Consider the following 21,972-nt stretch of genomic DNA (forward strand, 5'->3'; position numbering starts at 1 on the left):
ATTTGTCGACGTTGAACTTATAACTATTCTCTCATGTCCACAATTCCAGCCTATTCAAAACATTCTGCAATTACTGCAGACCTTGCTGACTCAGATCCGTAGTATACCAATTTTGGATATCTGTCAGTCAGCGTATCCATGCTAATATTGTATAAAGAAAACCATTTTCTCCAATTAATGCAACAGTCTATCATGTAGTCTGTCGAAAGCCTTAGCAAAATCCAAAAGTATCTTGGTGTATCCATTGCCCTTGTTTAGTTAAATGGTATCATTGTGATAGAATGTGAGCAAGTTGCTAAAACATGACCCTCCCTTTGAAAACCCATGTTTTTCATTGCAAAGTAGAGATTCACTGTCAACCCATTTCTGAATGCCAGACGTAACCAATTTTTCCAAAATCTTCACCACCACTCCTGAGATACTAATTGGTCAATAGATGAACACATCAGTCTTTGCACCACCTTCGTGCAATGGAATTACCATACATTCCTTCAATTCCTGCGGAATCATCCCTATTCTGAGGCTCATATTAAACAGCCTTGTTAAAGGAATGGCCAGTTCTGCTGAACACTCTTTTAACAGATGCTGATATTCCATCAGTTCGTATTGCTGAATTCTTTTTCAATTTTGGCAACAACAGTGAGCTCAATGTTTTGTTCACCAGGTTGATAAAAAGAGCACTCATTAACTGAACAACCTCTTCTGCATTTCTAACCCTCACACCATCAGGATTTAGAAGAGCAATTATTTCATATTCATTCTTTCTTTTACTTGCAGGCTATCTATAGAATTCTTGTGAGTTGTCTTTAGCATGCAGAGCCGGTTTCTTTTCATACGCAGTCTTTGCTTTCCGTACAACAGTTGTGACTATTCTAGCCTGCTGCCGATAACTGTTAATAGGATTACACATTCATTTGACTCCTACTCTATTTGTTCTCTCGGAACACATTCTGATTCACATTACTTAAGTATTTTTCAAATGCTTCCCATGCACTGTCGATATTCTTCCCATCCAGAAACCGATCACATTCTACTGAATTCAGTATACTCCACAATTGGTCATAATTTCCTACTTTGTAGTTCAACATGTAACCTTTTCTGAATGGAACATTCATATACTGTCACAAACTGATCACTATCACCAACCGGAGGAAGAATAGTTAAGTCTTTAAACTGAAACTCCCTCTGACGCTATAATCAAATCTAACACTCTTTGCCCTCGAGTTCCTTCTGTCACATGCTGCTTGAGGAAGTTGTCCCGCAACAGCTCAATAAATGCATTTTCATTCTTCTCATGAGATTCTACTGCTACCCAATCAATATTTAGATAATCAAAGTCTCCCATTATGATTACTCATTTCGTGCTCATCTTTTCTATTTGGTGATGCATTTCTTCTTCACTAACAACCGATATACCAGGTCTCTAACAACACCCCACTATGTAATTGATCTTTCTAGATTCCACTTCCCATCAGATGGCTTCAAACTCACTGCCACATGAAATATTGTTAGTAGTACTACAGTCATAGATCTCAACTCTAATTTGATTCAAGTCATCCGATATCATTAGCAGCATGTCCCCTACTCTCCGATCCTCTCTACCCTTCCTAAAACACTGTACCCCTTGACACTCGATACCAGTTAGTAGGTCTGATTCTGATAGCCAGGTCGCACTAATATCTACAATCTGAAGTCAAGATAGTGGCTAAAGCAGCAAACTCTATCTCTTTGTTTCTGATAATCCTAGCATTCGTGTACAGACATAATAATCTACCTGTTTGTTCTTTTGCAATGTCTTGTCTGCAGTCTGTCAGACAGAGTTGAACAACTTCCAGATCTCTGTTCATCTCTAATGTCTTACACATGTAGACCTCTTTGCACACATTTGATGAGTCCGAACAGGACAAACGTTCACCCGAAATCGTTCTCTCCTCGTCAATATTTCCATGACAAAGCCCATTCGCGTCATTAACACAATTATATAACATAGTCGCTCTTACACGCACATTCACACCCTTTATAATTTAGTTTCCCTGATTCTCTGTGTTAGATCTCATACCAGTTTTTTTTATTCTAGTTTTTCTAGACTCCTGATATTAAACGCATTCAGGTGTAGGCCGTCCGTCATACAAATCCAGTCTTCCCTCAAACTCACTCCACACATCCAAAATCTCGCATCCATTCCTTCTACATAGCCTACGCATGAAATCGTTTGTCATCATAGCCCTTCTTTTTAATTAATTTTTATCATAGCGAGGTAAAATACGGACTTTCACTTTCTCACTCTTCACGCTTGATTCTTTCACCAACCCGTTCATGTCCTCTATCATAGTGAACTTATCAGCAGTTAAGTCGTTAGTACAACTACGATTTCATTTACTTTTCGTTTCTGTTTTTGAATTGCTTGGGTTATATTTTTAATTTAATTTATATATTTTAATTATATAATTTAACCCTATAATAATTAATATAATTATATAATTTAATTATATTGCAAAAAGCATATTAATACGTTTTTCATTTTATGATATTACAGCTCGACCTATCATAAAACCATCATCACCAACAACAATAAACTCAACAACACCTCGAGGTAAGAAAATTTCATTTATTTTAAGATATATTGTCTAAAATTATTTTATTAATGAAGTAATTGTATTGACAATTAGAAACCATTTCACGATGAAGTGGACCTTTTAATAATGAAGTAATCATTTTAATAATGCAGTAAAGAAATTATTCAAGTTAATGCAAATAATTACCATAATTTTCTTGTTGATAAAATGTTTTACTAAGAAGATTGGAGAATATAAAAGAGGAAGGCTCATTGGAGGTGACGATCGCTAAAGAGAAGTTGATATCCTTTGGACATATTATACGAGCTGATGAATCTTTGGAAAAGACAGTTATTTTGAGGAAGATTGCGAGAATGAGAAGAAGGGGATGCTCCCAAAATAGTTGGATGGACAACATAACAGAACGTACCAACGTAAACTTACAATTACTAAAAGAAAGGATAAGAGGCCGAGTTGGGGGAAGAGCCTTTGTTAGCAAGATCAGTAAGAGTTGAAAACGATTGGATGGCATATAACAACAACAACAAAATGTTTTACTCCAGAGAAATGATTTTTTTAAAATTAGCAAAAGTTTACATCATTTTGTTATTATTGTCATTGTTTTATCTTTTCATAACGTTCTCTTTATAATGCCCTAAGGTTCACCTAATCTCAGATTTATTATAATTACATTTTTATCACCTCTTGCGTGCATAGATTTAGTAACTTATAATTGAATGTATTTCCTGTTGATATGACGAAATGCAATATGTATATATTCCTTTTTCATTTCGATATCAAACTATTTAATACTTCGAAACTATTTATTGACGTATATTACCTCCCTGAAAGTAATCCGTGGAAGATTTTTCCAAGAGAAAACCTTTTCATATACGAAGATTTAGAGAAATACTTTTCTACAAAATTTATTTCTATTTACTCCACCCTGTTGTAAAACGGATGCTATTTCTATACGTAATCATTGGGGCAAAATTTGGTATTTTGTTCAAAGTCATTACGCATTGAATATTAGCATACAACATTGGTACAAGACAAAGAATAATCTGGTAATAGGAACATTTTAATATGAATTTAATATGAACATTTTTTCAAGATTTATTTCGTTGTTTAATTTTAATGTTTTAATTTAATTACTTAATTTCATTTAAGTGGTTTAATTTCGATGTCCGTATTGAAAAGTACAGTGCTGTTAATAAACAATGATTTGTTTTAATGAAGTTTTAAGTGTAGATAAATACTTTTTTTATCTAAAGTATTCCCACATCACAACAAGACAGATTGCTTGCCAAGAATTTTTTTTTGAATTGAAAACACCAGCGCTACTAAAAATCAACAGTTTATAACCTTTTTTGGTTGTATTTCACATATATGAAATTAAATAGCTTTCACCCTTACTTCCTGATTTATTCTTGCCAATGCTTCACTCTGCTGGTAATCGAAACCCACTTTGACGCAATAGGGTGGGTAATCCTTATTCTCGAACTGTCTTATGTTTACTGTATATATATTTATATTATATATGTGTTCTTCTAGTGAGTTTTCCTGTTTTGAGGAAAACCCACTGATAAAGATTCCTTATGTCATAGAAGGGATTCGAATCCAGGACTTTCCAACGAAAGGACTCGTCTGAATCATCTGAGCTATGGAAGCTCACAATATTAATACATTTAATTAAATATATTGATATATGTTTACATGTTGTGTAAACATATCAATATATCAATGTAAACATGGACAACTAGTCCATGTCTTGAGCAGAAATACAACAGGTGGTTTACTCTTTTTCCATGTTTTCCAAAATCTTTCTATATATCTGGTAATCATTTCCTACTTTCTTATTTAGATCTCTAACAATGACCAGACCCTCCTTTTCGTTGTGTCAGCTGCTGCCTTCTCTAATACCTCAAAAAGTTTCTCAATTTCTTTCTTTCTTAACAGAACGTTTTATGGGACCAAAGGCATAAATGAGTCCCATTGTCCAGTTCTTCATTTTGATATTTGCCCATATCACTCTACTTGGTAATGTCTTCAAAAAGATTATCCTCGTAGGGTTGAATACTACAGCTACTCCCTCTTTTCCTTGATTGTTATTGGCTGAATATAACATTTTGTATTTGTTACTTAGAAAGATCTCACATGTTTTTGTCTTGTTTGTTTCAGTCAGACCTATGGTGTTGACCGGGTACTTATCAAATTATTCGGATACGCTGCTCAAAACAATTAGGGGATATTTTAGTTTCTGTCGTATAATTATAAATTTCTGCAAATATTATAACTGTTGGGTACTTTATACATTAATAAATATTTCTTACTTATGGATAAGGTATAATTGATGAGATATTGCTTAAATAATCGATATTTACTACAAATTTAACAAATTATACATTTTAGCGTGAAATAATTTTAACACGAATAACAACAAGAATAGCCAAAAATGCTGTTGTTGAATTTTTTTAATAGGGCGTATGATCTCCATTAACAGCCAAAACAGCAGTACATCTTGATTGCATGGACCGGATAAGATGATCAAACAGTTCTTTTGGGATATTTCCCCACTCTTCTGTGAGAGCAATTTCGAGCTCTTGAAGCGATCGAGGTGGCACCAGTCGAGCAGAAATACGCCTACTTAAAGTATCCCAGAATATTCGATTGAATTACAATTGGATTATAATCCGATAAACAGGCAGACCAGTCCATTCGTTCAATACCTTCTTCTTCAAATCACTCTTATATCAAATTTTCACAGTGTAAAACGAGCATTGTCATCCATAAAAATGAATTCTTGGCCAATTGCTGCAGCCTATGGACGAACTATAGATTCCAAAATCTTATCGCGATACCCTTGCGCTGTTAAGGAACAATTTATGATAAAATAGAGATCTTTATTGCCACTTATACTTATTCCAGCCCATACCATCAAACTCCCACCTTGATGTTAGGGTCATTCACGAACAAACTGTGGATTATTTCTTGTTCCACTTTCATGCCATATCAAATACGTCGGTTATTTGATTGTAGACTGAACCTGGACTAGTCACTAAAAAGTACACGAGTCCAATCCTCATTTGACCAATTGCAGTGTTCGTGTGCCCAATTCTTCGGGCTCTTTTGTGATTTGCAGTAAATGGAATGCAAGCCATTGGTCTCCGAGCATATACACCTATAGCATGAAGACGATTTCGTACTGTCTGTGTCAATACCAGCCTCCCTGATGCTGCGGCAATTTCACTTCGAAGTTGTGTTGCGTTAAGTGTTCGATTTCTTCTGGCAATCGAACACTTAATCTTGGAGTTGTTCTGGATGGGCGACCTTGACCTTGTCTTCGGCAAACATTTCCCGTCTCCAGAAAGCGATTCCAAAGTCGCGAAATTACGCTTTGAGATACACAACACGCTTGAGCTACAACTTATTGCGTTTGTCCAGCTTCTAATTGACCAATGGCTCTCCAAGCCATGGATTCCCTGATATCACGTTGCTCTGCCATTTTTAACGAAATAATGGGTGATAGGTGAACAAGTTTACAATTGAAGTGATAATTATGCACTGTGTAAGTGAGCGCAACAAGCCATGCTTTTATACCTTCACACGCTAATTCCGCTAAGACACATTTCGACAAATCTTAATATGATATTGTACGCAGTTGCGTCCTCTACTGATGTATATTAAGAATATTTTAAAATAAATGTGTTATATTTGTAAATTATATTTATAACTTTATAATTTACAAAAAAAAAACAAAAACCAACAAACCGAAATGTCCCTTAATTGTTTTGAGCAGTGTATATATCAGTATTCCAATGAAATAAGCATGATCTCTTTTTTAACACATTTAGGTTAGGTTGATTGTAGCTTGCTTGTCCTAAACCCAGCCTTCTGTCGAAGTGAGTGAATTTACCTTCAATTATTTCCATTTCTTTTCTATTAATGCTTCTTATGCTGATGTTGCCAATCTTGAACTCTGTTGATGTTAATTTGGGATTAGTTTCTGGATTTTTTTCAGTAGCTGATTCCAATAAGAATACAATTGTATATTATATCTGCTAAATCGCAAATTGCCAGTCAATCTTCGTTCCTTCAGTACCCAGGTAGACAGTTATCCTTCTTTTATCCTTCAGCATCCAATTATTATATTCCTTATTAAAATATTCCGCATATCTGCATATTCATTAAAATATCTGCATATTCATAGCATTACCCAATAGAGTTATTTATAATATTCCTTAATATGCCTCAGGATCCATATCTTAATATTACCTAGTATTCATATTCTTAATATTACCTAGTATTCATATTCTTATTATGCCTTATATTCATTGTTGTATTTTTGTGATACGCATCTTCCTTAATCTTCTTCTCCAAAACCTTCCCATACTCTGCTCTAGTAAACTTTTTATATTCAATAGTACCTAATTATAAATGATACATCAGGACCATGCCTGAAGTTGTCAAAGCCACTCTCTCTCTCTCTCTCTCTCTCTCTCTCTCTCTCTCTCTATATATATATATATATATATATATATATATATACACATAAATTCCAATGTAATCTAATGCGCCAATTTTTAATTGTTGTAAAGTGATGGCAGCTGAAAGCATAAATTTGTCGGAATGCTTCTCATTTATCATTAAAATATCTATTCTAACCAATGCATGAGTACAGTTAAATCTCCTTCAATGTTTCTTCAGCCCGAGTGAATTCACTTAAAATAATATTGAATGACAGGTAAAAGGCTAATATAATTGCCTTTCACCTTTCATCCATAATTCATGTTCTATAACGATTATGATCATTAGTGGATTGTTCGGTAAACTAAGTTCAATCACATCAGAAGATTTCATCGGAGTATTAAGAAAATACCTACCTCTGTTAGCATGTTTTTGCATGTTGTAAAATTAGTCATTTAACAGATCACAGATCCAGAAAAAATCTGTTACAAGCCAAATTCCATTCCCCAACGACAAGTTAACATCATACACACTGAAGTTTACTATTAATAGGCTTTTATTTTTGCCTCCCATTTGCTTTGTTATTATCCTTCTCAATTGCAAGTATCTCATGCTCTGTAACAAACGTTTAACGCTGGATCTGTTAGGTTAATATCACACTAAGCAAAATGGCTCAAAGTGTTTGGCACTAAATTAATATTCAAGTAGGCTTTGTGGCATTCAGGCCCTCAACATTCTACTAGTATCAGTTCCAAAAAACATTTCTTGTACCATCAATACACCAACCTTCAGTATCACCTGGCACGATTGGTCCATTGATGCATTCTGTCATATACTCTTGCCCTGCAGTCAACAACATCATGGAAATAACTGACATAGACTCACAAAACGAAATGATTCATTAAATGGGACGAACTTCATCACAGCAGAAATATAGCATACATGGTAACCGTGCTGGAACATCTGAAGGCTAAATATCATAATACCGTCAAAGTCATTTGCATTACACTGTTGCTCCATTAATATCCCTACAACAAAATACATGCCAAAATTGTGTTGCTATATTCTTCACGCTTCATACATCCTGGAAAGGACACTTGAAAATTGCTGATTTCATTAATAAGTTCTTTCATCATTTGTATGTTCTGTAAAACACATGAAATACCAATATATAAATGGAATTTCATTTGTAAAGTATATTAAATTTGCTCTATTTCACAAAGCGATTAAGAAGTATTATAACATTTGATTATATTTAGCCACACATTGTAACAAGACAGTAATAGAAATATGGATAATCAGAATACGGGCGTGTGTCTTGCTGAAACTAAGTGCATCTGGAATACAAATAACGACAGATGATGATCTAAGGAACGCACCAGGGTAAGTTTCTCTGATTCACTTTATTCTACTAAGTATTAGATAATAAATAAATCATACTCGTATATAGCAATGAACTTGCAACCGAGATATTTTGAAAATAAAATGAACATTATTCCGTGCGAGCTATTTGTGAAAACACAAAGTGATCATTCCAGACAGAATGCAATGGTGGTGGTGATGTTCTTCATGAATAGGTCCTTTATGCCATTTAAAATATTGCATCACATGTTTTACCATGGATGATAAACGTTCGATGTAACGCACTGCAACATATTTACATCATTTTTAATTAGAGATTGTTTTCACTGCACAAATGATTTTTGCCCCGAAAAGAATTTTGTTGGAGTATTGTTCCTATCGATATGTTAGAACATCAAGTTTATAATTTGTGGAACAGGAAATGTTTGAATGCTGTCTAGAAGTTATAATTATACCCACGAAAGAAATAGGCATAATAGTAGAGTGGGAAAACATACACCGACCTCATAATCTTAGTTGTTTTGGCTATTCCCTATCAAAACAACTCAGATTTTTTTGCATTACGCTTAACCTTCATTTATCACAAGCCATCTAAATTTCATGCCATTTTATCCTGCAAATATCTCTTACTTGAGCATTGCTTTGATTATCCCATACGTTTTCAAAGTTGCTGCTGCAATCTGGTTGCTATTAATACAATTAATACACCACAGATTCTATACTGACATTGTTATTAAATGCTAATACAGTTAATAACACAGTTTTCGTTTTTAATAAATAGTTAATAACGTCAAAATGTTCATTAATATTATATTGACCAACTTGCAGGGCTAAACTCTTTTGCATAAATTCTGGATTGTTTGTATTTTAGGTCTTGGATTATCAGAAAGCAGAATGATGTCATGCCACCTGAATGCGTCTGCCATATGGCTTTCGATTGTTTTATTAAGCAACAGAAGAAATACCAGCATGACAAAAAGTTTCGTTTCGTTTTTACTCAGTTTAAATTATTTCAGTTGAGAACAGCAGGGAATAAATGTAGTAAACATCTCAAATATCGAATTTTGTAAATATTTCTGCTATCAGAATGGATTTTCTTAAGCCAGAAACTAATGTAAATTTGAAAAGAAACGGAAGTAATGAGTTTTGAAAGTTCATCAATGCATCTGGAACATGGAAGGGAGAAGACATATCTTTATTGATAAGACATCGGTGTTCTGTAAACACCCCTCTGTATTTCATAAATATCAAACCAAGTTTTTTTTCCAAAGGGAATACCTAATAATTTAACGAAGGGAATACCTAAATGTCAAAAATGGCAAGGAAGTCTAAGCCAACTTCTGATTCTTCCCAAACTCTGTCTTATAAAGTTTATGACCTTGTTACCACATTCCTTACACTGTGATATCGTTCATATTTTCAGAGAGCCGACATGTCAAAGGGAGTACCTAAATGTCAAAAATAGCAATTACAACATTCACTATTCGGTGTTCTTCACATTATGATGAGGTCCTAAAATCAAAACAGGTGAACCATCTTCTTCACATTTTAGCACTACTGGGATTGAATGGAAAAGATAGCACGAGATGCTCTTACACATATGGTGACACTGTGAAAGTTGCTAGATAGACGATGTTCGTCGCTCCACGGTGCCATCCTGCTTTTTTTATGTTGGGCCCCATACACAAGATTGATCAACCTATAGTACATTACTACCGTATATGTGTGGTGGGTTGGGAAAGGAGAAACTTGTTTTGCATTCGATTTAAAAGCACGTATATTGTATTCCTTGGGAAATACATCAGGGGAAGACCGTTCCACAGTACAGCAGTAGCAGGGATGAAGGAGGAGAAAAAGAAACTTGTTCTGTGGATTTCAAGGTGTACTGTGAAAGGTTTTTGGGCAGCAGCTGTACGTGTTCCAACAGGCTTAGTACTGAGTGGGGGGAATTATTGATGCTATTTCAGATGAACATTTGTCATGGAAATATTTATAGAATGCACAAATTGCAGAGATCAAACGTCTGTGTGAAAGTGGGGGAAGTGAGTTCGTGAGAGATGGGTCATTTGTCAATCTTCTCCTCTGAATTGAGTTAAGCATTTTGAGGAAGCGTTTAGGAGACCCACACCAAATGTGAGATCAGTATTCGATATCTGGTCAGACTTGTGATTTGTATAAGGTTAAGAAAAGCTGTTTAGAGATGAAGTAACATCTTGAGAGAAAGAGAAATTCCAGTTTTTTGGAATCTGAGGATGCAATGTGTTTATTCCAGGAGATGCTTGATGTCAGGTTAATTCCAAGAAGAGAAATCTCATTGTGTCTGGAAATTTGAGTGTTATCAAAAATAGTACTGCAGAAAGTGGTTTTGTTTGTGAAAAATAAGACAGAACTGGATTTTTACTAGCATTGAAGTTGACAAGGTTATATGAGTCCCATTTGGAGGATGACTTGGATATCAGAACTGAGGTTGGTTGATGCTCTGTAGGTTGAAGTGAGTTGTGTAGAGTAAGGTTTGTCAAATGAAACGGAGGCGTGCAATGTGCTGTTATCTGCAAAACTGTGTATTGGGTTGGAGGTCACTGATATGCAGAAGGAAGAGGGTTGATGAGAGAACAGAACCTTGTGGAGCGCCAGCAATAGTTGGATCGTGAGAGGATAAGGAACAGTGTACCATCACACATAGCATGCGTCCAGACAGAAAGCTTTTTTATCTTGAGGAACACTAAAATTAATTACTAAAATTAGACGGCACACCAGTCAAGTATAAGAAATATATGGACTGTTTCAAATAATGATAAACGACGATGCTACAGTGTAAGAGCAGTGTATGCCATAATTGTTGCACAACTGGAGACACCCGTAAACATATACAACGATGCATATCTATAATAACAGGTATAATAAATCTATATTATTCTAATATAATCATAAATTTTATTGAGTCTTAACAATCCCGTTCGATGCAATATATACATTACGACTCCTCATATACTTTGTAGGTAAAAGGAGCAAAATCTTTCTTCTACATCAATGTTTATTCCTTTATATGTTTATTCCTGAGATAATCAGATTAATCGGATTAATCTGATTATCTGTTAAGTAGCGGCATGTGGAATTTGCTATGATTACAGTGAACAGCTTAAGCATAGTTGGTAGGCATGTTATTGGAAGATAGTTACTTGGGTCCGCATCCTTATCCTTATCTTTCATGAAGAAAAAAGGACAGCCAGATATCAAGTAATCTTCCAGTGAGTGCGATTGCAACAAATAATTAAATTGTTTCTGACATTCGATCATGTAGACTGGTTAGATACTTTAACCAAAATATATGCAGTTCGTCTCTGTCACGTGCGCATCAGTTTTTTTTTTAATTTTTCAGCTGGTGCAATGACCATTTCTTTAGTAGTGATTAGATTTTGCGTTTGGTTTTGTTTCATTTCTGATTAAATTTCGTTTAATCATGACGCATTTTTATTATGTTTAATGGGTTCTCTCAGATTAACTTCCAAAATTCCAGTATTTCTTTTTTTTTGGTGAATGACTATTTTGCATATACTTGTTGATTCTTGCTTCATATCTTTTAATTTTCTGTGCAGTCGCAATAATTCTTTGCCTTAGCTCTTCGGTAACTTCAGCAATTGTTTTATTGGCCAATTTATATGTATTTATGAGTTTGTTTTTGATGCTGTTATTTTTTCTCCATTCTTCTTTAAGACTTTAAGTTGCTCACATCAGATCGAAGTTTGTTGACTTTTCTTTCCACCCACATTTCCCATGGCGCATATTGCTTCATCTTTGGCTTTTTCTCTTGCTGTTTGTAGCCACGTTTTCAATCTAATGATATTTGCTGTGCTGTATAAGAGCTGATTTGTTTCATGATGGTTGTAATGGTTTTTATCTCAGAATTTGAGTCTAAGCATAGAGGAGCTGCTTTATCTTAGATTTATATAAGGCTTTTAATGCTGACAATCTGATATGGTCATTTACGGAGTTCGTATGTTCCAATATCCCAGGCTTCATTTTACACTGTACATATGTCAAAACATTCTGATATATGTTGTCAGTTTGATTCTCACTGAGTTGAATTTTGAAGTTCGATATAGGTACCTCCCGATGATTTGTTACTAAAACTGTTGGTTTATTACGTAACTCTTGCAGCTTAAGTTCAGTAAATATTTTTTGCAGAAAATGAAATTCGTTTGGTGTCCATAAGTCTTTCTTCTCGTATTGCAAATTCTAGGTATTTTTATTTCCAGATCATGTCTAAATACTTTCTGAAACCCGTTTTTCAGGTGTTGGTTTGCAAAAACTTTTCATAACTTCTGTTTTCTTGTATACCCCATTGTTTACGTATGGTTTCTTTCAGTTGTTTTTCAAATTCCTGTCCTGCCTGTCCAGCAAGGACAGCTGGGTCCTGTTGACCTGCTCTCCTTGACAGCAAATTCAGCAATCTCCTTGCCCTGTAGCCCAGTAAGAACTGGGCTATAGGACCCAGCCCTTGTTACCCCTGATACCCAGGATCCCCAACATCTGACACTGTCCTTGATGACCTGGACGTCGACTCATCGAATACGGATTTCTTCTTGCTTTTCACCATTAAAGTGGGGTATGGATGGAACACTGGTAGTCTGGCTCCTCAGTTGAGATCTGTTTGACAAGGTCCTGCTGGTAGCTATGCTACCACCAGCATAGCTCTCAACATCGTTGAAGCATGCAAGCTCCACAGCCACGACAAGACTGTGTTCCTTGGATGATTTATTATTATTATTATTGTTATTATTATTATTATTATTATTATTATTATTATTATTATTATTATTATTATTATTATTATTATTATTATTATTATTATTATTATTATTATTATATACACGTGAAAGCAAGCACGCTATTTCGATGCTCTCATTTGTTAAATTGTAAAATAGAGTTTTTTCTTGTGGATTAAAATTCAAAGTGCATCAATGAATTCCGTTCATCAAGCCGAACATATTGATGCAAAATCTATAAAGATCTGTTAAGTAATAAGCAAGTTATGTTTTCAAAATTTGAAGCAAACGATGGCCAACTGCACAACAGGAGAAAAAAGGAAGTCGCCATCTTCGCAGTCACACCTGAATCGCCAAAACCCAAAGAAGTTGAAGTGCTATAAATGCCAGGAAGACTTCACGGGGAAAGAAACCACATACTATGCAGGAACTGCCAGAGAAATATGCATTTTCTCTGTTTGGGATGTCTGAGGCCGAATATGGCAGCGAAAATTGAATGCGAAGCGTAACGAGAGGAAGTGTCCAGACTGTAGAGAAAACAAATCGATGTGGCCGTCAATGGCAGGCGGGAAAGGAAACAGCCAATGCAACAACCAACAGTAGAGGAAATTAAAATAAAGGAGTACAAACGGAAACTCAGGTGAGTCCACTTTGAATATATTACTAGAAAATAGATTACAAAACTTAAAAGACAGTTTAATCATACTCGTTGGAGAAATATTTGACAAACATACCACACGAATTACGGAATATTGTAACCAATAAGAGGAGTTTATAAAATTTAATATGACTGTTACAGAAATTAAAAACAGCTTAAAAGTGCCAAGGAAAGGCAGCATAACTTAATTAAAGAGACAACGGAACTACTGCAAGAACAAAATTCTCTAAAACAACATTACGATCCTCTAAACCAACAATAGCATAAAATGATTACTCATAGATGGTCTCTCAGTACTTGCGACTGAACCGTTAAACACACGGAAATTCAACTAAGGCAAAAAAATTGCCGCTTCCATAGAATTAAAAGATATCCAGAAACGAAGAGGCAACCATTTACCAAATGCCAACTTTCAACAACACAAACGCTGCAGACAAACTAAACCAAACGGTGGTATAATAATTTTAGCAAACATAAATTAGAAGTAACAGAAATAAACTCTAAATTAGAATATGCGGAAAATATATGAATCGAAGTTAAAAATATCAAACAACAGAACTCCTTGAAATTAAACGCAATATACAGATCAGACGATCCAATTTAAGCACCACGAAATTTCTAGATGAATTAAACAGATGGCTTTCTAAAAACGACGGAAGAAGGCGCCTCAGAATACCTGATAATAATAGATGACAAGAATATAAACATTACGAACATAAATAACAACGCAGTACAATACCTAGACCTATTATCACCATATAACATAACCCCATCCATACAGTAGTATACACGAGAAGATATACGTATGGATGTGTATGGACCACATAAATATACGGGCTCGTCCAAACAGCAGTCGACATAACGTGTCAACTGGCAGACCATTATTTCACTGCACTACAGTTCAATACTGAACCAGAAGCCTTAAAACTTACTGATAAAACTACAAAACATTATAATAGCATCATAACCGGAACTATAGTAAATGACGAAATCAGAAAAATAGATTGGATGCAGACATCCAATTCCTCAGATTCTGCAGATGCTGTATACAGTAACCTTAAAGTTACATTTAATAAAATACATAACAAGGCATTAACAAAAAATAAAAACAGCATAGGTTAGAAATGAAAAACGAAACTATTATAGAAACAAATTAATAACAGCTCAGAACGACCTGAAGGAAAATTGCCACCTGATCAATGAAATGCTGGACAATACACACAAAAACTACTGCCTCAGAAACAATAAAATACAGCTTTGCTCGCGAGCTCAAATCCTTCAAAGAGTTGCTAAACAACTTTAATCAGCACTTCCTGAACTCTGTCCAAAAACTGTAGGAAACAATCTTTCCTCACACAAAGAAATATTCTCCCTAGGACCACGAGCAACCCAGCCAATGTGGTTCCCCAACAGTAACAAAAGAACTGCCGCTTGCAATTCATCAAATTAACCCTAACAAAGGACCAGGAATAGACAGAATCAAATCCAAAGACATAAAAAAAACGAACCTATGTCCAGTTATACTAAAACTGCTAAATAAAATCTTTGAAACAGAGCACATACTCGAAACACTAAAGACTGAATTAATCACTCCCATACATAAACTTGGAAAAGAAACATAAATAATTACAGACCCAACGCCACATTGTCTGTAATAATCCAAATCATGGAGTGCGTTGTGTTCTCAAAACTCCAAATCATCCCAAAAACACAATAAGGTTTTCAAAATTAGGAAGGAACAACAACACTCCTGTCAGATTTCGTAGACCTAATAAACGCTTCGTTAGATAAAACCAGAATAGAATTAGTTATTTTTATTGACCTAACAAAACCGTTTGACTCAGTAACAAACAAAATCTTATTCAACAAACTAACACATGTTTGGAGTATTAGGTTTTAACACATATCGGAATATGTGTTAAAACCTATTGTGGAATATCGCTTAAATCATCATCATATATATTTCCAAGCACCTACATATAAATAGTTAAATTTACACCTGGCTCGTGACGACTATTGAAACAAAACAACGAACGAAACCACCGCCATCTGTTATCTTCCTCAGATAAGTTCTGCAGAAGCTTCTACAAAGAAAGCAGATACGCCACCCAAAGTACACACAAAGTGTACGCCACACATCAGAGTACAGAAGTTAGCTTTCATGAAAGGAAACTATTTTTCTCAAACAACGAGATATTGAAAAGAATGTACTCAGTAACTTATATGCTGAAGTTTTATAGAGAAGTAAAATATCTGTATTAAATAAGTTTTAAATATGAAAAATATTGAAAGACAAATACAAATGATGAAATACAGAAAACGTATGTATATTAATATAAAATCATTCCATTATTACAATTACTATTGAAATGTGTGTTGTATTACTGCAGTGAATTGTACGCATATTCGTGCCAATCCATATGTAAATATGATGGATAAATATTTAACTAGTTTAAAAAATGTTTATTCATATTTATAAAAACATTAAGTATTCTGCATTTTGTACGGAATCTTTATACTGTACAGAAAATATCATAATATGCCTCATTATATATATATATATATATATATATATATATATGTAAATACTCTGTATGATAATAAACCTTGTCATTGTCAAAATATTACATGTATGTAATTTATCTCAGACATAATAAAGCATTAATTTTTTTATTATTATACTAATATATTTTAGGCTCAAAGAAGAAACGTCAAATTGTATCGGAGAAGAAGGAGATATTTCGTGCCGCCCAGCGTCCCGGGGAAATGATTTCTTATTTACTAAGATAACCGACTCTGTGACATATGTTATGGGAGAATTTGGAGCAAATAGTAAGTAAAATTTCAATTAGCAATTTTCAAACAGTTTAAATAATACATATTAAAACAGGAAGGACATTTTATAAACATTAAGTTTTGTTAGTTAATCCTAATCCATGAAACTGGGTAGTATACTCAGCATTTAATTATCGACAACTTGATGAAAATGAATGGTAATATGGGAGGATTTTGATTTGTCTTTTCGTGATGATAATGATAATGATGAGGCTCACCATGACTAAAAGACTGGGAGATGGCATCAGACAATCAGGTGGAAATATTTCTTCTGGGGAAGTGAGAGGTCCCGCTATCCCCTTCTAAATCTTGAAATACGGTCAGATCCCAGCATTGTGATTGACTTCCAGACGAAATTTCTATGCTTGCTGTAGAATTTCTCTCTTGATGCAGCAAATGTAGAGTCTTCTGTTTTCACCATGTTTACTTCTAAATGTAATAAAACGTCACGGCTAGTATATCGTGATTTTGTACTGTTTGTGTCTTTAGGATTTCCCATAGGAAGAATGACAGGCTTCAGAAAGTAACGGCTTGTATCGAACTAGGAAGTATTGAAATCATCGTATTAAAAGTTGCAATTTGGAGATGAAGGCAATGGGAAGATCTAAAATATTTAATTGCTTTTTTAGGTTCTAAAGAGTAGTGATATCTGTTAATGACGAAGAAATGTAAGGAGCGTCAGTGAGTCGTACTGGATATAAACATGATGGAGAACATGGAATTACTTAAAGGAAACAGAGAGAGAGAGAGAGAGAGAGAGAGAGAGAGAGAGAGAGAGAGGGAGAGAGAGAGAGAGACTCCCTTGGAAACAGGCTAACGTAAGTCAAACTATCTGTCTACCAGAATACGGCATCATTCACTTCATTCTCCTTTAGATCATTCGTTTATCAGTCCTTCCTTGGTATATGCCACATAAGTAACCTCCTTTTTGGTCAATCTGGTGTAAGCTTCTCTACTAGCGAACATTCTTTTCTGCATTATTTTCACATCATATCCTTCGGCATTACAAGAACACTAACCGGGATAACCTCCTGGACTCCTAATCTTTCCTTTCCAAGGCAAAGCTACTGTTTATTCCATCCATCAGAATATAAATACTTTCTCTGATCAGAGTACAGAAGTTAGCTTTGATGAAATGAAGCTGTTTTTCTCAAAAAGTACAAATTGCGCTCATTCTTTGCCTTGGTGTGAAAATTCCTTTGCCAAGACACTTGCGGATTTATAATCCATTCTGAATCCTTAAGTATCTTGGTATTGAGCTCATTCACAGCCTAAACTAATACAATCAGCAATTGATAACCAACAACAAATTCCACTGGGCGCAACTGCCATCTCTTCTTCCAGCTATCTTATCTAAATAGCACCACTCTAATAATATCTAAAGGCAAAACTGACTTCATGGCATCATTCTCCTCATTCAATTGATTCAGAGACGAACAAGGCAAATAACTTTATCCTATACTAGAAATAGCGCACTAAATGCTTTTAGTGTGTCTTTTGTCCGAAATATATTAGAAGAATCCTGAATAACCTGGCTAGGTACAAAATTGTTATCTGATTCTGATTGTATACCCCAAGTCTTTGTAAACATTGTAAACATTGTCCTCCAGAACTAACATCCGTCCTATAGAGGGTGAGGTGTCACTCGTTGCTTCATAACAGAGCTTTCCCTATCCCACTGTACGTACTCTTTGAATCACTGAAGACCACGCTGCATGTTGGTTCGAGCAATGTGTGGTTTGCATATTGCGGTCCTACCGTGGAAACGCATGAATGTTTTTGTGCAGATTCGTGTTCAAGTCGATGCCCGGAACTCCACATCCAACGTATCGGCACACAAATGACGGGCTTTGCATATTACCTTCGTAGGAACCTACGGCCACGTTCAGTGAGTGTGGCGAGTCGTCCACTGTGGGTAGCACTTGCAGTTAACTCTCTGCGCTTCTATCTCAGTATGGTATCATTGACTGTTGACCTGGGATTGTCCAATGTGTCAACAGTTTGCCGAACAGATAGCTGCAATATGGCATCCTATCACAACGCTTTTTTCAAACTTCGTTAGTTCACTTCTCTCAGTCATTTCTCCCGGACACAGTTGCACTGAATTGGGAGCATCATATCCCTCCAATTTATACCGACTACAAACACGTGACTCGTTACATGGCACGATGTACTTTGCCCATGGCGGTTTTCGTAGACTTTTTTTTAAGCAGTGTACATGCAAATGAAGATGACGCTTGCAACTCTAGTTTATAGCGGACATAATAAAAACTAAAAATAAATCTCGGATTTGAAATCTGACAAAATGTTCCAAGATCATGAGAATATCAATTGTAAATTGAATCATTGGTGATATTTGTGAAAATATCTCAAAGATAGAAAAATATATTTAAACAAAGTGCAAATATTTATGGGCGAGAGGGGGAGTGGAAAGATTTTTCATGAGAAGAGAAGAGAAAATCTGTAAACTCGGAGCAAACAATGAAAGGTAAAGAGAAAACTAACACTTTATGCTGACACTTTGTGCATATTTAAAATGTAATTATATACACAATCCTGCCATAAATATTGTTACAGTTTCCTCAAACTCCTCCGCTTCCGACAGAATTGCGCAATCCTTATTCCGTTAGTAGCATTATGCGCAGCCACATTCGCTTGTTTATCAGTAGTGAGCGAGTTTTCTAGCTGTATACGGGTTAACGTGCAGTAATGTGACTATGCGAACCGTGTAGCAGTAATAGCACTTCACAAGGTTGGATTGCAACCACCTGTTATTTTCAACATACTCGGGATCAGTAAGATGTTTGTGTATCGGACTGTTAACTTATAACGATAGAGAAGACCTATCTAACAGCCAAAGAACAGGTCGATCAATCTGCGTTAGGACGCAAGAGCTTGTGAGGGATGTGAAGGCATGCCTACACCGTTATTCTGTACGAGTGCACAAAAAGTGATGTCGCAAGAGAACGTTTCGCAGAGAACGGTGTAACGTGTACTAACTGATGACCTTGGGGGTGAGAGCTAGTCATCGTTATACTGGACATTTCCAAACACCATAGCTTACAGGACAGAGGGTGATAAAACCAAAGTCACGTCTCCGTACGCGAATAACAGACAAAGATTACCCTCTTCACAGATGAGAAGATTTTTACTACTGAAGAGTTGCTTGACTGCCAAAACAATCGATTGGGTATATTCCCCGGATGGTCTTAGAGTAATGTACTATAGCACCCGGGAATCAGAGAGGTCATTACCCATCGTCAGTGATGGTTTGATGGGGGATGATGAATCTGGGGAGGGGTAATCCAAGTTGCATTTTTGCAAGAAAGGTGTCAAAACCTCTGCCAAAGTGTACTAAGAGACCGTGTTGCAACCGCAGCTTATGCGACAGAGGGTGATAAAATCAAAGGTATTTCTCCGTACCCGAACAACAGACAAAGATTACCCTCTTCACAGATGAGAAGAATTTTCACTACTGAAGTAAATGATGAATCGAGGGATTTAGGAGCAATCCAAGATATCCAAGTTGCATTTCTGCAAGAAAGGGGGCCTAAACCTCTGCCAAAGTGTATTAAGAGACCGTGTTGGAACACGTAGTACGGCTCCTGAAACACCTTGTTTCGCTCAGTGCACCTTCCAAAAGTCCCTGCATACGCAACACATTGGGTTGGAAGCGAATGTACCCGACCATATATTACCATCTGATTGGCCGTCTGGAAGTACCGATCTGAATCTGTTGGACTTCAAATTGTGGCTGGAGCGTGAGAGAGTACCCTGCATGAAACGACACCCCAGCATCGCCAGCTTGAAGGTCGATTTGGAACGAGCAGTGGCAGCATTTCCATCGATGTTGTGCATGCCTTCATCGATATGTGACTTCAGAGATTTTGGCCATGCGTGAAGAAAAAAGGGGGGGATATTTTGAACATTGAGGGCTCTATATGCACGTTATACATGCAGTTTATATGTGCAGAAAGCTGTAAATGAAAAGCTGATAGATTAATGGTATATGCGCTGTTCAAGGTTGTAACAGTATTTATGGCTAGACTTGGTAGTAGAATTAAGAGTTGTATATATTTTGCAGGATTTTTAAATATAGTTTAGACTGTATGTGCATTTTTATCCTTTTTATTTAGAGATAATTTCTTGAAAAATATATTAATCATTAATAGCTAACATAACAAAAGCAGCTGCTTGAGTTGAATTTAATGTGCATGCCGAATGATGTTCTTGATACTTCCAGACTTCTAGAAGGAAGATGATGACGAGAAAGCATTACTGCATTTTCCTGTGTTGGTTTTCTTTCTGTAGTCAGAAAACTGTTAAGTGGAATATGGCTGTTTTAGGATTAGTACATCTAAGAAAAGATACCTATTCTTGGCTTCTATTTCCTGAGCGAATAGAATGGACAGAATTAATCCTTTAAGAAAAAGTGTCCAATTTTGACAATAAGCATTTCAAACGGCGATCCATAAGTATAATTTAAATAAGAATAACTGCTTCAAACTTTCCAGTTTTGGGAAATACACCTTACTGTTGTAGTTAAGTTTCGTATGTATGTGTATAGCGCCATGAGTTATATTTCTTTTCGGTTTGGACTCTAATGGTGTATATAGACTGAGTTTTGCTCGTTCTTGTAATATCTAATGTTTTCAAGCACTCATCTTTTCATTATTTTTATTGTTATTCTGTTCCTCCTAAGTTACACTGACAATGGTCATGAGACTTGACTGAAAAATCTGTAGATTTAATAAAATTACAAGAAATTTCCAGTTTTTTGGTTTTCGTCATAGGACCTTTTGCCTGCGTATGTATATTTCATTGTGTAATTAACGTTTTGGAAATCAGTACGTAACCACCTTCGCATACAGCAGCAGCTGAGTGCATGGCTACAGATTATTTGGAAGACTTCGGAATGAGAGTACGACAGACGACTGCCTCCATTTCGTGGAGGCAGTCGTCTGTCGTTTGGAAATGCGTTTGGGTTTAGGAGCATTTCGTGCTCCTAAACCCAAACTGGTATTAGTATGAAACATTATGATTTGTACTGTCAGGTTTCCAGAGTTGTGGCATTAAACTATTTCGGGAAGAAAAATGCCCTACTTGACTGTTTTAATAATTGAATATCTTGGAAAATGGCTTAGAAAGAGATTCTCGAGAGAACATAATCAAAAATCTATAACAGTAGCAGCATTAGAGAACCAGAAATTTTGCAGGAAGGCTACAATGGGAACTCTCATTTATTACAAATTTACATATGTAAAATTCATCTGTAATTTTTATTATCACGCATGAGTTTCTCAGCATTAATAATAACATATTCTAAATT

At 35.6% G+C, this 21,972-nt stretch overlaps 1 protein-coding gene across 1 annotated transcript in view; it reads left to right on the top strand.

Annotated features, from left to right (window-relative positions):
• The window catches only part of LOC150108315 (uncharacterized), a 43,727-nt gene that overhangs the window by 7,261 nt on the left and 14,494 nt on the right, over nucleotides 1-21,972 (top strand). Inside the window, exons 2-4 of the mRNA XM_090390444.1 lie at nucleotides 2,537-2,593; nucleotides 8,282-8,405; nucleotides 16,504-16,640. Coding sequence (XP_090246570.1) covers nucleotides 2,537-2,593; nucleotides 8,282-8,405; nucleotides 16,504-16,640 — 318 coding nt within the window. The remainder of the gene's footprint in view (nucleotides 1-2,536; nucleotides 2,594-8,281; nucleotides 8,406-16,503; nucleotides 16,641-21,972) is intronic.

The sequence above is a fragment of the Typopeltis vanoorti genome, chromosome 3 (assembly GCF_054136105.1).
Source record: "Typopeltis vanoorti isolate ZY-2024b chromosome 3, IOZ_Tvanoo_1.0, whole genome shotgun sequence".
In the NCBI taxonomy this organism is placed as follows: domain Eukaryota; kingdom Metazoa; phylum Arthropoda; class Arachnida; order Uropygi; family Thelyphonidae; genus Typopeltis; species Typopeltis vanoorti.